Source organism: Sapajus apella, unplaced genomic scaffold (assembly GCF_009761245.1).
Source record: "Sapajus apella isolate SASKATOON/1434 unplaced genomic scaffold, GSC_monkey_1.0 scaffold68, whole genome shotgun sequence".
NCBI lineage: Eukaryota > Metazoa > Chordata > Mammalia > Primates > Cebidae > Sapajus > Sapajus apella.
In genome coordinates, this window is record NW_022437008.1 from 7,987,406 (window position 1) to 8,000,262 (window position 12,857).

General features: G+C 37.8%; 1 protein-coding gene across 2 annotated transcripts in view; it reads right to left on the minus strand.

Annotated features, from left to right (window-relative positions):
- The window catches only part of DPY19L3 (dpy-19 like C-mannosyltransferase 3), an 81,876-nt gene that overhangs the window by 37,727 nt on the left and 31,292 nt on the right, over nt 1–12,857 (minus strand). For both annotated transcript variants that reach the window (XM_032249162.1, XM_032249163.1), the window contains exons 7-8: nt 11,286–11,409; nt 10,611–10,745 (exon numbers count right to left, since the gene is read on the minus strand). In XM_032249162.1, the coding sequence (XP_032105053.1) occupies nt 10,611–10,745; nt 11,286–11,409 (259 nt within the window). The remainder of the gene's footprint in view (nt 1–10,610; nt 10,746–11,285; nt 11,410–12,857) is intronic.

Sequence of the window (12,857 nt, forward strand, 5' to 3'; positions counted from 1 at the left end):
AAAAAAAAAAAAAAAAAAAAAAAAAAAAAAAAAAAAGATGTTGGTCATGAGTTGGATACACCTCAGCTTACAAATAATGCAGAAACACTAGCTTCAAAAAACACCATCTAGGCTGGTGCGGTGGCTCATGCCTGTAATCCCAGCACTCTGGGAGGCCGAGGCTGGCAGATCATCTGAGGTCATGAGTTTGAGACCAGCCTGGCCAACATGGTGAAACCCTATCTATACTAAAAATACACACACACAAAATTAGCTGGGTGTAGTGGCGTGCCTGTGATCTTGGCTACTCGGGAGGCTGAGAACCCAGGAGGTGAAGGTTGCAGTGAGCTGAGATTGCACCACTGCACTTCAGCCTGGGCAACAGAGTATATCTTAAAAAAACAAAAATCAAAACATGATCTAAAAAAGGAACCTAAATCATATACATACCAACCGTTTATTTACTTTAATAACAGAAATCTTTTAAAAGGGAGGTAAACAGGGATAATATGAAGTAGAGGAAATACACAACAGCATAAATGTATTTATTCCTGGGAATTGGCAACGGCCATTTGTAATCATCAGTTGTCTTTTCAACTATTTCAGTTACTGTTTATGGCCATGAATAGGTACTTTACTGTGTTCTGTTATTTCCTAGTTTTCTATAATCTATACTTTAGGACTCATTCATTCCTTGCTTTGTATGAGTGTGCGCCCAGATGCCCTGATTAGACTGCAAACCCCTCCTGCTACACAACCTTGTCATCTGTGACCTCACAGCTTCATAGCAGGCAGTACAGTACAGTGGGCAATGACATCAGCTCTGGTACCGACAGCACCTGTACTGTAGTTCTGATTCCGGTGCAAACCAGCTATGTGACCTAAATTGTTCATCTGTGAACAAGAGATAATGACACCTTCCTCACAGAGTTGAACCAGATGTGGTGATGTATGGAAATGCCTAGTGGCCAAGCACAGTGCATAATGCCTGTAATCCTAACATCTTGGGAAGCTGAAACAGGAGGTTCACTTGAGCCCGGGAGCTCAAGACCAGCCTGGGCAACATAGCGAGATCCTGTCTCTACAAAAATAAAAAAACTAGCCAGGTGTCGTAGTGCAAGCCTGTAGTCCCAGCTACTCAGGAGGCTGAAGCGGGAGGATCACTTGAGTCCAAGACGTCGAGTCTGCAGTAAGCTATGATTGTTCCACTGCACTCCAGCCTGGGCAACATGGGCAACAGAGCAAGACCTGGTCTCCAAAAAAAAAAGGCAGGTTGGTGGGAAGGGAATGGCTGACACATCGTAAGCACTAAAGATAAATCTGGATGTAATGAAAATTGTTGGCAGGTTGATACTGAAAGAAGCAAAACACAACTAATTCGAATACATAAAACACACCACACACACAAAAAAAGGCAGTCTCTAATAAAGAGTAGATACTTATTCTGTTAGTTTCCTTCTTTTTCAAATTAGACAATGCCACACTCATCCTGGCATGTGAAAAATACCAATTTTATTCAGCAGCAAACCCGATTTTCTATGGTTTTGTTCTCTTAACCTCAAGGGAGACAAACCTATTGATAGAAGCATTGAAAAGAGAGGCCTGCAGCAGTTCAGTGCTTTTGCTTAGTGTCAATGGGAACTCAGGAAAATGGATGCTGATGATCTTTAGGATCATAAAGATAATGTATCTTACTCTATGAGAGTTAGACACTTCAGAAAAAAACACAAAAAAGAAATAGCAATCGATAGGTGGGCCCTTGAGTCAAAACCCAGCACCATTACCTAAAGAAATAATATTGATTTCACTGCAGTATATAGTATTTCATATACAGGATTTTACATTCTTCACATCCTATCGTATCATTTTCTCAGAAGAGTCACACCAGTGACTATTCTGTGAAATTACATTTTAAATGGTTAGGTAACATACCACCATATGCCATAATTTGTTTGCCACTGGACCATTTAGGTGTTTCCGGCTTGTGAACATCCCTTGTTTTTTTCAGATCTGATTCTCAGAATTTCTGATCTAATTCTCTGATTAGTTACGTATTTTGTTCACTGCTGTATCCCCAGCACCTTAAACAATACCCACTAGATGAGTGCCACTTAATAAGTATTGGAGTAATGGAGGAACAAATATATTTCCTTAGGGATAGATTCCTGAGTACAATGACTGGTTAGAGAAGGAAGAGTTTTTCCTTCTTAGCAGTTTTATTAGTTGATATAATTCATATGCCATCCAATTCACCCATGTAAAATGTACACTTCATGATTTTTGGTTTATTCACAGAGTTGTACAACTATCACCTCAGTATCATTTTGTGACATTCTCATAACTTCAGAAGAAACCCATATGCATTTGCCAGCACAATCCCTCATTCCCCACCCCCAGCCCCAGCAACCACTAACGTACTGTTCTCTACAGATGTGCATATTCTGGACATTTCACAGAAGTGGAATAAAGTGCAGTTGTTTTTGGCTCTCTTCTCTTACTTAGCACGGTGTTCTCAAGCTTCATCCAAGTTGCAGCATGTATCAACATTCTTTTTTATTGTTGAACGCTATTTACTGTACGGACAGACTACATTGTTTATGGAAGGGATATGGGCATTCGGGTGGTTTCCACTTTGTAGTTATGAATCATCCTGCTATGAACATTCATATACAGACATTTTTGCATAGATATATGTTTTCATTTTTCTTGGGTAAGTATCTAGGAGTGGGATTGCTAAATCATATGGTAACCCTATATTTAAAATCAGGAAATGCTGAAGAAATGTTTTTTTTTCAAAGTGTATACCATTTTACAATCCATCATCAGCCATGTATGAGAGTTCTAATTTCTCCACATCCGTGACATTTGTCTGCTTTTTAATTTTAGCCATCAAGTGGGTGTAAAGTGGTATCTGCTTGTGGTTTTGATTTGCATTTCTCTGATAGCTAATGATGTTGAGCATCTTTTCATGTGTTTATTGGACATTTATGTATCTTACTTGGAGAAATAGCCACCCAAATCCTTTAATATTTTATCATTGAAAGAGTTATAATTCCTTCATATATTCTGGAAGTTCCTGATCAGATAAATGATTGCAAATATTCTCTCTCGTTCCATGGGTTGTCTTTTCAATTTCTTAGCAGTACACCTCTGAGCACAATAGTTTTAATTTTGATGAAGTCCAATTAATCTACTTTTTAAAAAAGTCACTTGTGTTTTTGGTGTTGTATCTAAGAAGGTTTGTGCTACTCCAGGGTCATGAAGAGTTATTATGTTTTCTTCTGAAAGTTTTAGTTTTAGCTCTTATACTTAGGTCTGTGATTCACTTTGAGTTAATTGGTGTGTACGGAGGGGAAGGGGCTGAACTTCATTCTTTTGCATGTCGATATCAGTTATTCCTGCACCATTTGTTGAAAAGACCATTCATTCTCTGTTTAATTATCTTCACATCCTTGTTGAAAATCAACTGACCATTTCTTTTGAGGGTTTATTCCTTTCTCTCAATTCTGTTCCATGGGTTTATGTCAATCCTTCTGCCAGTATCACACTGTCCCGATTACTACAGTGTTGTAGTACGTCTTGAAATTGGAAAGTGTGAGTCTTCCAATTTTACTCTTCTTTTTCAAGACTGTTTTAGCTATTCTGGGTCCCCTGAGTTTCCATATGAATTTCAGGATCAGCTTGTCAATTTCCGCAAAAGCTTCTCCTGGGATTCTGAGAGGGAATGTGTTAAATCTGTAGATCAATTTGGGGAGCACTGCCATTTAACCATAGTAAGTCTTCCAATCCAAGAACATGCATTACCTTTGCAATCTAGGCATTTAAAACTTTCCACAATGCTTTTTGGCATTTCGTAAAGCACAAGCTGTCACCTCATGTTAAATTTATACCTATGCATTTGACTCTTTCTGATGCTCACCTTTCTAGGAAGTGCTTTGAGTTGTTTGTTCCCTTTTCTCATTGGTTTATAAATGGTTTTCTTATGGATTTGCAGGAACTCCTTAAGGATATTAACTCATTTACAAATGCTTTTTTTAAAAAAAAATCTGTTTGCCTTTATTTGTGGGTGTTTTTTATATTTACAGTTCTTTCTATATCAAGTGAGCATATTTCTAGAAAAGGGGGCAGTTTGTATAACAACAAGATTGTATAGTTTTATATATATTCAAAAGAAACATTGCTGATGACAGCCAAAAATGTAAAATTGAGCAGTGCTGTATATTAGGAAGTCCTGGGTTATGATTATCAGTGGTATACTGGATATTCTTTCCCAGTTCTATTAGTAAAGTACAGTATAGAAACAAGGCAGCAAGAATATAGATGACCCCTGAAAAACGCAATCCCAATCATACACAGATTTTCTTCTGCCTCTGCCACTCCTGAGACAGCAAGACCAACTCTCCTGTGCCCCCTCCTCGGCCTAAGCAACGGGAAGACGATAACGATGAAGACCTTTGTGATGATCCACTTCCACTTATTAAACAGTAAATATATTTTCTCTTCCTTTTGGTTTCTTAACATTTCCTTTTTCTGTAGCTTACTTTATTCTAAGAATATAGTATATAACATATCACATACAAAATGTGTGTTAATTAACTATGTTATTGGTAAGGCTTCTAGTAGTTAAGTTTTTGGGAAGTAAAAACTGTGCCCAGATTTTGAACTGCTGGGAGGAGGGTTGGCACCCGTAGCCCCTGTTTTGTTGCAGGGTCAACTGTACATCCTTTCTGTGTAGAATAACTGCAGTTGTCTTCAATGGATCATGTTCATGTTCCTCATCACCATTCATAATAACCACAGTTAATATCTGTTTAACAGCCGGGCGCAGTGGCTTACAACTGTAATCCCAGCACTTTGGGAGGCCGAGGTGGGCGGATCATGAGGTCAGGAGTTTGAGACCTGCCTGACCAACATGGTGAAACCCCATCTCTACTAAAAATACAAAAATTAGCTGGGTGTGGTGGTACACACCTGTAATCCCAACTACTCAGGAAGCTGAGGCAGGAGAATTGCCTAAACCTGGGAGGCGGAGGTTGCAGTGAGCCAAGATTGTGCCACTGCACTCCAGCCTGGGTGACAGAGTGAGACTTCGTCAAAAAAAAAAAAAAAAATCTGTTTAACATTAATAAAATACCAAGCATTGTTCTACATGACCCATATATGGCTCATTCAAACTGAGGCGGCCTAGTTGTAGAGTCTGTGTTCTTAACCACTAGGCTACCACATAAATAGTGCCACAGAGACTCAGACTTTGTTTTATATATTTTACTTGTACAAATTTAAGGGGTACAAGTACAGTTTTATTACATGTATATAACATATAGTGGTGAAGTCTGGGCTTTTCATGTATCTGTCACTCAAGTAATGTGAATTGTATTCATTAAGTAATTTATCAACACCCACCCCCCCCACACACACTTTTGCTGAGACTCAGAACTTTTTAATCAGTCTGTTAAGATTGAAAAGTTTTTAATGTTCCATGCCAATTATGGAGGAGGTTTGCAATTTTACTAATCTTTCAAAGAGCTAGCTCTATTTATTTATTTCGTTAGTTTTGAGATGGAGTTTCGCTGTCATTGCCCAGGCTAGAGTGCAATGACATGGTCTCTGCTCACTGCAACCTTTGCCTACTGAGTTCTAGCGATTCTCCTTCTCAGCCTCCCAAGTGGCTGGGATTCAGGTACCTACTGCTACCACGCTTAGCTAATTTTTATATTTTTAGTAGAGAAGGGGTTTCAACATATTGGTCAGACTGGTTTCGAACTCCTGACTTCAGGTGATTCACCTGCCTCAGCCTTCCAAAGTGCTGGGATTATAGGCGTGAGCTACCATGCCTGACTGAGCTAGCTCTTTTCAATTGATTCTACTATTCATATATTTTCAATGTCATTGATTTCTGTTCTTTATTATTTTCTCCTCCTGGCTTGAATTTATTTTGCTCCACTTTTGTATTTTAAGGTGAGGCCTTGGATGACTGACTTCAGACTTTTTGTCTTTTCTAATGTAAGCACTTTAGTGCTACATATTTTCTTCTTAGCATTGCTTTGGATGAGTCCCACAAATTTGGATATGCTTCATTTTCATTTTTATTGAGTTCAATGGTCTCGAAGGGTTCCTCTTTGACTCTTTGTTTTTCAGTGTATATTTTTATAAATTTTTAAAGTGGTTATTCTGGCTATTACTACTATAGATGTAATAATGAGTTTAATTCCCAAGTATTGAAACATTTCCTGTTACTTTTCTGTATTGATTTCTTATTTGAATCCATTATAGTCAGAGATTATATTCTCCATAATTTTATATTTGTTGTTGTTTTATGGCCCGGGATATAGTCTATGTTGGTAAGTATTCTGTGAATGCTTGAAAAGAATGAGTATTCTGCTGTTGTTACATGGATTTTCTAGAAACGATTATTAGATTCTTCTTTATATCTTCTACTTCTTTGTTTAGAGTTTGTATTTTCATTTGTTTCAAGTGCATTTGTAATTGCTCAATGAAGCCTTTTTATGATGGATACCTTAAATTCCTTGTCAGATAATTCCAATTTCTGTCTATCTCAGTGTTAGCGTCTATTGATTGTCTCTTTTCACTCAGGAGAGATTTTCCTGATTCTTAATATAAAAAGTGATTTTTTTTTTTTTTGAGATGGTATCTTGCTCTGTCGCCCAGGCTGGCATGTAGTGGCCCGATCTCAGCTCACCACAACCTCCACCTCCTGGGCTCAAGCTATTCTCCTGCCTCAGCCTCCGGAGTAGCTAGGATTACAGGCACATGCTGCCACACCCAGTTAATTTTTGTATTTTTAGTAGAGATGGGGTTTCACCATGTTGCCCAGGCTGATCTCAAACTGACCTCAAATGATCTGCCCGCCTCCACCTCCCAAAGTGCTGGGATTACAGGCATGAGCCACTGTGCTCGGCTTAAGAAGTGATTTTTAACTGTATTTTATAACATTATGGGACCCTGGATCTTACTTAAATCTGCCATGTTAGCAGGGCTTCTGTGACACCATATGTCTTGGACCACTTAGGTTGCCATCTAATAAAATATTATAATCTGGATAGCTTATAAACAACAAAAAAGTTGTTTTCTCATAGTTCTAGATCTTGAAGTCCAAGATCAAGGAGCTGGCAGATTCAGTGTCTGGTGAGGGTTTGTTTCCTGGTTCACTGATGGCACTTTCTTGCTATGTTCTTCTTACATGGTGAAAGGAATGAAACAACTCCCTTGTGCCTATTTTAGAATGGCACTAATCACCTCCTAAAAGGCCCTATCTCCTAATCCAATCACCTTGGGGGTTTGGGTTTCAACATATAAATTTGGCAGGGACCACAAAAACATTCAAACTATGCCAACGCTATGCTAACGGGGAAAGAAGGGTGCTGCTTCATTACTTCCAGATGGAAATGGAAGTCCAAGGTGCTCACTGGACCTCCACTGACATCTGGGGGTCAGGGGAAGGTGTACTTCCTTATTGCTGGGTGAAGGTAAAAGTTCAGGCTCTGTATAGGTCCCTCTAATACATCCTGGCTGGGAGAGATAGAAGTGTATCACCACTGCTCCTTACATGGCCTCCACTGACAGCATAAGGTAGAGCAGTAGGTAGAGAAAGGCTTATTACATTTGCATGGTGGTTAGAGTCTCAACTTCCCTGTTTGCCTCGTTTGACACCATCCTGACAGAGAGGGGACAGGATGTCTCATTACCACTGAATGAGGGTTGAAGTCCATGTTTCCCGTGTGGGCTTCATGGCTTTCTCTGGGAGATGCTGAAAGTTCTGGTTCCCTACTAGACTTCTCTGACGTAGCTCTGGCAGGAAGTGAGGCATGCCTAGTGACAGCTAGGTGAGGGCAGGAGTCTAGGCTTCCCACTGAACTTTGCTGATGGAAGTGGGAGTGGGGCTATGGTTTTTGCTGCAGCTTGGCTAGAATAAGGCAGTTAATGTCTGAAGGTTTTCTGTTTTGTTAGGCTTCCTCTCTTCTGGTCCTTTTGCTAGAGGGGGGAGGCTTTTGTTTGATTGAGTCCTTTGGTACTTCCAGGTTTCTGACTTCTCCAGCACCCAATCAAGGATATGTGGGGCAAAAAGAAAACCCAAGAAACTTGCTGCCCTATTTTCCCTCTGGTCTCAAGGTCTCTAGGCAATCTGATTTTTTCTTTCTACCTCTCAAACTCCTCTTAAGAAAAGTTTATTAACCTCCATATTTTAACCTTTAATTAAGCAAAAGTATATGCTTCATAATATGTTTGCTATTCTGTTTTACTCCGTTCACATTTCTGACTGCAAAGTTGAGCTTTTGCTGGTAAGAGTTTCATCATTCATGAAAAGACGGCAACACGTACTGAAGAAGATACTGCTTCTTATCACCACACTGAGCTCTGAATTTGTATTGCCTTTTTCTATACCAATTATTCCAACTCTTTCCAATTGGACACAGTTAGAGAGAAGTGATTCCAATTTATGAAGAAACTAAGTTAAATCACTTGCCTAACATGAAAAAGCCAGTTATTCTCAGAGCTGACAGCAATTAAGTTTTATAACTAAAGATTCTTTCATTGTCATAATAATCCTCCTTAAAGTCGGGTACTTAAAACTACTTTTAATATCAACATAGTTCTAAATGTAAAAGTTGAACAAAGTTTAGAACTAAATATAAAATAAATTAGCTCTAATATTTCAACATTGTATATGTGAGCCGAAACAGTACCTTTAATTTTAAAAGACATACATGTTCAGATGGGTGCAGTGGCTCATGCCTGTAATCCCAGCACTTTGGGAGGCCAAAGCAGGTGGATCACTTGAGGTCAGGAGTTCACGACCAGCCTGAGCAACATGGCAAAACCCCATCTCTACTAAAAATAGAAATATTAGTTGGGTGTGGTGGCGTGTACCTGTATTCCCAGCTACTTGGGAGGCTGAGACAGGAGAATCGCTTAAACTCAGGAGGTGGAGGTTGCAGTGAGCCAAGATCATGCCACTACACTCCAGCCTGGTAGAAAAAGTGAAACCCCAACAAAAAAAAAAAAAAAAAAAAAAAAACCCAGAGAGATACATGTTCATTATCAGAAAAAATCAAAAGATCTAAAGAACAAAAAGAATATACAGAACATCCACCATGTAGCTGACTGTTAATACTTTACTGTGTATTTTTCCAAAACCTTTACTCATTTTCTCTATGTTTTGCTTTTTTAAAAAAAATATGGAGGAACTAATGGTTATATATTATTTGATAACACAGACATGCCATAATTTATTTAAGTATATCCTATTGCTATTGACTCAGGTCATTTCCAGTTTTTTCTTTTATTTCTTTTTATCTCTTCCTCCCAGCTTTTTCTTATTATGATACAACTAAAATGCAGATGGTAGATTATTTCCTTAGGACAAATTTATAAGGGTAGAAATGTTGGTGAAAAGGCAAACACATTTTTAGGCTTTTGATACTTACTGTGAAACGATACTAAAGAAGGATGATAGGAGTGTATAGGTTACCAGAAGTGTGTGAGTGGCCACTGGCACATCTGCGGAAGCACTAAACATTTTACATACATACATAAACTCTGCCCTATCTACTTGCTCTTCTTGCCGTATTCCACCTTCCTATTCTGCTTCCACTCCCGACATACCACCCACATTCTACCCTCATTTGTGACCCAGGTGGTCCAGTTCTAGCTTCTCACTTCTGTAAACACTTTTTTGCCTAAAAATAACTTTTCTTCTTTTAGATATATCAGTATTGCTAATTAGCAGCTCCCGTTTGTCTACCCGTTCTTGTTGTATCTTTATTTCCTAAGCTAAATGGCAACCTGTGGCTACGACAATGAATTACTCATCTTGGTATTTTCTGTAGTGCCCATCCTGTTACAGTGTCTCAGTAGACAGGCAATGTGAATTTGTTGGTTGGCTTTCATGTTTCTTACTTCAGACTCAGTCAGTTATGGAAGCTTATTGCATCTCCTCTGATATGGAATAAACAAAACAAATCTTTGGGCTACTTTGCTGCCTTACCTTAGATCTGGAGAAAGTATTTTATTATTCTTGGAAAATATTTATGATACTGCTACTTTAGAATACTAACTATAAGCCATTTTAAAACTGTACACAATACATAAAATCATATTTTTACACACGAAAAAATGTGATTAAATGACAGTAGCAGACACTGGGAGACAGAGATGGGTTTCTTTATTTCACATGTGACTTTTAGCCAGTCAAAAGGGATTCACATCCCATATTAGTTAAATGTTACTATGAAAATTTTATAAAGTACTACAGAAAAGCTGTTAGATACCTATTGAGTTCTTTTTTAAAAATGGCAATACACAGAAATTTTAAAAGAGCTATCTATATTTTGAAATTTAAGTCATCTCTATAAATAACAATTGACCTAGGCATTTATGCCCCAAAATAAATCCATTCCATTTTTTTAACTTAAAATAAGCAGAATAAAAGTTAAGATGGTCAAACTAGGCTTCATAAATGACTCAGCTTCAATTGACCGCAGCAAATTTACAGCAGATCTAAGAAACAGCTTCAATTTTATCCATAAGTACTTGCATATTTTCATCTCATTCTATGATATAAAAACACTAAATGGCGAAAATCTTAAGTGAGAAAAGCAAGCAAAGCTCACCTTCACTGCTGGCAGCATGTCCAGGGAGTCCAGTGTGAACAGCACTAATGCTTGCATCAGCATCATAAATTGATTAAATTGCCATGTCAGACTAAAGAGAAAAGTTGATATGAAAATGGCAAGAAGTGTCAGCCTCTGTAAAAAGAAAACCTTTGTATAATTTACATGTCTCTAGTAATAAAAAACCTTGCAGACAAGTTTTCTCAAGAGCAGCCAGTATCTCTATAAACCAAACAGAAAAACCATAAACTGTTGCTCTGAAAACCCTTGCATTTGTTATTTAAGCTCTAGCTATCATAAAGTGACACTTTGCATATAAATATTCACATACGGTGTGTGTATTCCACACTATTATGGAGGCGATAATGCACCAAATCACATCTCAAGAGCAAGGGCTTAAAATTTCTGACAGTTTTGCAGAAATTGTGTGTGGGTTTGCTGCAACTATTTAAGGGTAGATTATGTAGAGCACATTTTTAACATCAAAAATGAAAACATTTTCTTTGCAAAGCAGGAAAAAGCTCAGGAAAAGAAAACTTAATTTAACTCAAGTTTAAAAATTGGTCGTGGAATAACTATTCACATGCATTGGGATACTAAGCACCTCACAGTTTTTTGAAGCTTCTCATATAAAATTGGGGGATTAAAAATATATGGAATTTTATAAACACTTACTTCAGAAAGAGGCTGTAAGTTTGGTCTCAGGAAATACGTAATTGCTGCTATCTGAATTGCAAAGAATGGCAGCGCCCAGTTCTCCCTCAGTGGGATGGTGAACTCAACTCTTGTGGTATCTATTCTGCACAAAAGAAAACACAAACGGCCAAAGTGATAGTTTTTTAAATCATTTCCTTGAAGACTTTCTCAGTGAAAGTATACTACATTAAGGATAAGTATACTTAAGATTCTGGTCACTGGTTCTCAATAATTGTCCTTATCATCATCATCATTTGTGTAACATAAAATTGGCATAAAGAGTGTTTAAATGCTCTGTCCATGGGTATGCCCTTAGCACTCGGGGTTCAAGCCCAGGTTGGCTTGACTCCTAAACTCACAAATGTATCATGCCAAACCCTTACTTTTATTTTTCTCTAACTTCATTAGTGTCAAGCAGCAATTTTTCCTCTCTCTGTATTTCTTTGGTGTTTCTTACACTTAAGTCTTAAATATGACATTGGCAGTATTTTTTTTAAAAAAACTTCCTGCCTTTCTAGAATGTGAACCCCAAGATGGCAAGTATAGGTAAGATTTTTCATCTTCATACACTCAGCACCAAGAACCATCCCCAAACATACTAGGCATTCAATAAATGATACACATATACAACACATACATACACGTGTGTGTGTGTGTGTGTGTGTGTGTGTGTGTATCTCTATATCAATGTATCTATATCTACATATATTTCTATATGAGATATAGATATCTATATATCTATATCAAACAATGTATTTACATCTACATATATCTCTACATAAAAGAAAGATATATATAGATATCTGTTTATCTATATCTCTATATAAAACATAACCTTTTAAACCTCAATTTTATCATTTCTAAAATGGGGATAATAGTCGTATCTATAGGGTTCTTAGAAGAATATATATAAAGCATCTTGTAAAGTGCTTGGCATACAGTAAACAACCCCTAGGATTGTAATAAAATTAATTTGCTTAGAATTACAAAATAAAACCTGTATGAGAACTCATGCTCAAGCTTTCACTCTTATTGAATATTGGTGTTGCCACTGTAGGTCAGGCAATAGTTCAATGATCTTGACTAAACATATATATATACATATATATATATATTTTTTTTTTAAAGATGGAGTTTTACCATGTTGGCCAGGCTGGTCTCAAACTCCTGACCTCTGGTGATCTATCCGCCTTGGCCTCCCAAAGTGCTGGGATTACAGGAATGAGCCACTGCGCCCAGCTTGAATATGTTTTTTCTTATGTAACTTCATAAGGCTCTACTGCTTATAAATTAATAATAGATATTAATTAACGCAAAAATGCCCTCGCGTTTATATATCTTTATGCTCTACTAATTGAGAGCCATACACAACCCTTTTAAGGTTGATAGTGAGGATCTAATTAAAACTTTTTAGGCAAGGCATAGTGGCTCATGCCTGTAATCCTAGCCTTTGGGAGGCCAAGCTGGGAGGACGGTCTGAAGCCGGGAGGACTGCCTGATGCCAGGAGTTCAAGACCAGCCTGGGCAACATAGAGAGATCCTGTCTCTACA